A 4,415-nucleotide genomic window follows, 5' to 3' on the forward strand; every position below is an offset into this window, starting at 1 on the left:
TTATTGTTGTTGTTGTTGTTGTTGTTGTTGTTGTTGTTGTTGTTGTAACTCAAATAATCCAAGCCTGCTAAATGGAAATGGAATCAAACCAAATCCAAAACAAATCTAAAGGAAAAATAACCTTAAACTTTGCTAAGTTTACTTTAGGTGTTGGTAAGACGAGAGAGAAGTTCACTTTTTTATTCAAGCACCAAAGAAAAAGAAAAAAGAAATTTAATAAAAAAAGTTAATGCCAAATCAAAAAACATGTTAAGTAAATTCAAAAGTTATAGTTAATTTATTTTTATTTGTATGTAATTTAATTGCTTTACATTTTTTTTATTATCATTTTAGATAAGATAAAAAGTGGTAGTTAAATTTTTTCTGCGATAAATCAATGACTTACATTGTTTATTGGAGTCAAAACACAATTTTAAGAGTGTGGATTTAGGAACCTCACTGAATAAACAATTTGCTGCTGCAATCATCTCCTTGGTTAAATCTAAATCAGATTTTAAATTTTTAATTTTGTGGTCTGAATTAAGGAAGTAAAAGAGATTACAATTGGTTCGGATCAAGAAGTTGATCTTGAAAAAGAAACCCTAGCTGTAACTCAAGTAAGATACAAAAATGAAAATGATTCTCATTTTAGTTGAAGGAAAGAGAATTAGTATCTGAATTTCATTGAGAACTTTTTTGTGAGAATTTAATGTTTTGTATAATATTTTTACATCAAAAAAATATTTTATTAAGATAGAGAGTTACATGCTAAATCTGGTTCAACTTATAACGTAAAAGCTGAAATTCATCATCTCATTTATGATTTATTGTTTATATTTTTGTTTCAATGTTATATCTTTGTTTGTGTTTATTATATGGTAAAAGGCAAAAGAAAGGAACATTAAAAAAAATTATTTCCGAAACATTTGATCTGTCGCTTATTTTGTTGTAGGAATAGATTTCATGATGAATTGACAGAGAGGAGATAAGGACACGGCTGCTAAAACGACTAGTGAATTGGCGGTTTTAACCCCAAGGCTCGCACTATTGTTGCAGGTGAGGCTGGCTTTCCGGTCAACTGAAAAGCCGCACCTACTCTGTTGTCACCAACTCATATGTTAATATTTTTCTAATATATAAAAAAATCGATCACCATCAGCATCACCCACCATTCTCATTTCTCTGTACGAAAGAAAGAGAGAACGAGTTTTGTTTTGTTATTCCCAAAGGAAAAGAAATGGCTTCCGTTTCAAAGCTTTCAACGCCGAATCCAGCAGCGTCCTTGGCAGATGCGATCCGCTCCAGATCTTCTTCTCCCAAATGCTTCCTCGCTTTTCACGATCGCAGAAGAACCTCGTCCGTTGCCTCCCTCCGAATTCGTCAATCTCCCAATCTCAATACCCCTTTATGCAGCGTTTATTATTTCTATTTTCCCTCCCCTCTTTGATTTGCATAAGCCCTGAAATCGAACAGAACTGCTATGGTCATCGTAACTATCGAAGAAACCTGTAGTAAGGGTTAGGCAGCTTAAGTAAAAGAAATAGAATACCAAATGCAGCTTGTTAGATTGAATGTAGTAGTCGTCCTTATACTTGTCTGAATTTTCTTGTTTGGTGCATGTATTACATAGATTATATGATTATATATTTCTCCGTATTAAATAAGTGATTTTTCCTTAAGATGTTTTCAAATTTATTACTTTATACATGTAATATATAGAAAAATAAGCCCTTCACTCCATACTTATATATTTCTAGGATAGGATTGAGTTAATGATGAACATAAAAAGATTCAATGTATACTCTATGGAAAATCAATGTAATCAATTAATAAAAAGAGCTGGTCAGCTGGCACATTCATTCTAATATGATTGTGCTGTATGTGTGACAGAGTTAGATGCTCCCACACTGATGGAAATGGAAGTGTTGCAAAGAGGACAACACTTCATGATCTCTATGAGAAAGAAGGCCAGAGTCCATGGTATGATAATCTCTGCCGTCCTGTTACCGATCTGCTTCCTCTTATAGCCAGTGGTGTCAGAGGCGTAACTAGCAACCCTGCGGTAAATTTTTTTTTTTCTATCATTCTCCATTTATGAAGATATTTTTCTCAGAATAACGATGCCTAAAAAAATTAGTACAGACTACATTTGACAGACACTCAGCATAACATGTTTGTCTATCTATGTTGCAGATCTTTCAGAAAGCTATCTCCTCCTCAAACGCTTACAATGATCAGTTCAGGTACGTCAAACTCTTCCGCTAAGTATTAATGGAATTTCTTCTATCATATGTGAGTTGCATTTTATTGGAGTAAAGCAAGGAAATTTAGCATAATAAACCCTGTTAACATTGCTCCTAAGTTTCTAATTTGATAGGAGGATTAGCTCTTCACTGCCTCAAGTGTACTGTTCGTTTAGCTGCTATGCTTATATTCTAATGGCTTTAGCATTACAAGGGAAAAAGTAAAAATAGAAAAAAGCAAATACGATTTATTTTTTCTCTTTTTTTTGGTCTGTAATTGCACTATGGTGAGCTATTTCATTTTCTGCTTATATAGCTAAATAGAAATTCCTCAATGACACAGGGAACTCGTGCAAGCAGGGAAGGACATTGAAAGTGCATATTGGGAACTTGTGGTGAAGGACATTCAAGATGCTTGCAAACTATTTGAACCGATTTATGACCAAACAGATGGCGGGGATGGCTATGTCTCTGTTGAAGTATCTCCTAAGCTTGCAGATGATACTAAGGGAACCATACAGGCTGCAAAATGGCTTCATAAAGTGGTTAATCGCCCCAACGTGTATATAAAAATTCCTGCCACAGCTCCTTGTATCCCTTCAATCAAGGAAGTCATTGCAAATGGGATAAGTGTGAATGTGACTGTAAGTTTATGCAATATCCTTCTATGTAGTTTGCAACTTAGGTTAATATCATAGAGTGTTATGGTATGCTATTCTAGGTTTGGTGTTTGGCTACATCATAAGTAATCCTAGGTATAAATTGTGCTGTTATTTTAATCTCACAATGGTTACAACTTACAACTGAGGAAATTGAAGTGCCATATGATTTGACTTCTTTCACAATGTGGCTGGAGTGTAAATTTAAGTTTCTGGCATTTATGTCTGCAGCTGATATTCTCGCTTGCAAGATATGAAGCTGTGATTGATGCTTACTTGGATGGTCTTGAGGCATCTGGCCTAAATGACCTCTCTAGAGTCACAAGTGTTGCCTCTTTCTTTGTCAGTCGAGTGGACACTCTAATTGACAAGATGCTTGAGAAAATTGGCACCCCTGAGGCTCTTAATCTACGTGGGAAGGTAACTGCTTATCATGCTGTTTCTGTTTGGATTTATTTTACCTCTGGATCTTACACAATGTGCTTATGCCTTGGTACATTGAATTTTATAGGCCGCAGTAGCCCAAGCAGCACTAGCCTATCAGCTCTACCAAAGGAAATTTTCTGGTCCAAGGTGGGAGGCTTTGGTTAAGAAGGGGGCAAAGAAGCAAAGGCTCCTCTGGGCATCAACCAGTGTCAAGAATCCTGCCTATCCCGACACCTTATATGTTGCTCCTCTCATTGGACCTGACACTGTAAGCTGTTGTTTTGTTAAGCATCTGCATGCTTATAGTTATGAACTTATGATGGACTTCTATTTTGGTCTTGATTGTTTTAACTTCCAACAGTATTTGAAATCAAAGTTCCCTAAACCTTGATCGGAATTTTTCTTTGTTGCATCTCATCATGATCAGAACATTACCTTGTTCCTTTCCAGGTATCAACCATGCCAGACCAAGCCCTTCAAGCATTCATTGATCATGGCACTGTATCGAGGACAATAGATTCGAATGCATCAGAAGCAGAAGGGGTGTACAATGCTCTGCAGAAGTTGGGTGTTGACTGGGGCTTCGTTGGCGACCAGCTTGAAGCAGAAGGGGTGGATTCCTTCAAGAAGAGCTTCGATAGCCTCCTGGATTCCCTGCAGGAGAAGGCAAACTCTTTAAAGTTGGTCAGCTGAAGTGTTGAGGATCCTGGTTAATGTCGCCCTAATGTATGTTGGCGTTTATGGATTAATAAAAGGCAGCAGCTGTGGCCGTCACCGGGGCCATGGCTTTGGCTTGCTTGCATCTGTAAATCTGCTTCTTGAAATCACTATAAAACGAAATTTCCGCTGCTTGTTCCTTTCAGATTTGAGTGTGTCATTTTTGTTTCTAAATTCTACTCTATTCTGCTCTATTCTGCTCATACTTGTAGTAATTTAAAATTTCATTAAAATCAATAAGAGTATTTGTTTAAATGGTAGTACCCGAAGGAGCCAACCTCTGTTTGCCGATGCACGGGATTAGAAATGATATTCAGTGTAATCTTACCCTATGGAAAATATTTTTATTAAATCACTTTGGGTTTTTATACTAGTAAAATTCCGTCGCACG

The 4,415-nt window shown here is 36.4% G+C and overlaps 1 protein-coding gene across 1 annotated transcript; it reads left to right on the top strand.

The window, feature by feature from the left end:
* LOC107635753 (transaldolase) lies at positions 1,004-4,279 on the top strand. The gene is made up of 7 exons (XM_016339318.2): positions 1,004-1,391; positions 1,870-2,041; positions 2,173-2,222; positions 2,566-2,866; positions 3,113-3,301; positions 3,393-3,575; positions 3,758-4,279. Exons 1-7 carry the CDS (start codon positions 1,300-1,302, stop codon positions 3,998-4,000), a joined length of 1,230 nt encoding a protein of 409 aa, XP_016194804.1. The 5' UTR covers positions 1,004-1,299; the 3' UTR covers positions 4,001-4,279.

Source organism: Arachis ipaensis, chromosome B04 (genome assembly GCF_000816755.2).
Source record: "Arachis ipaensis cultivar K30076 chromosome B04, Araip1.1, whole genome shotgun sequence".
Lineage (NCBI taxonomy): Eukaryota > Viridiplantae > Streptophyta > Magnoliopsida > Fabales > Fabaceae > Arachis > Arachis ipaensis.

Bases quoted from the DNA above. Each gene is read 5' to 3' on its own strand.
- LOC107635753 (XM_016339318.2), top strand. From the start codon at position 1,300: ATGCTTCCTCGCTTTTCACGATCGCAGAAGAACCTCGTCCGTTGCCTC. The intron at 2,223-2,565 runs GTACGTCAAACT...TCAATGACACAG, and splicing joins GCTTACAATGATCAGTTCAG to GGAACTCGTGCAAGCAGGGA. The intron at 2,867-3,112 runs GTAAGTTTATGC...TTATGTCTGCAG, and splicing joins GGATAAGTGTGAATGTGACT to CTGATATTCTCGCTTGCAAG.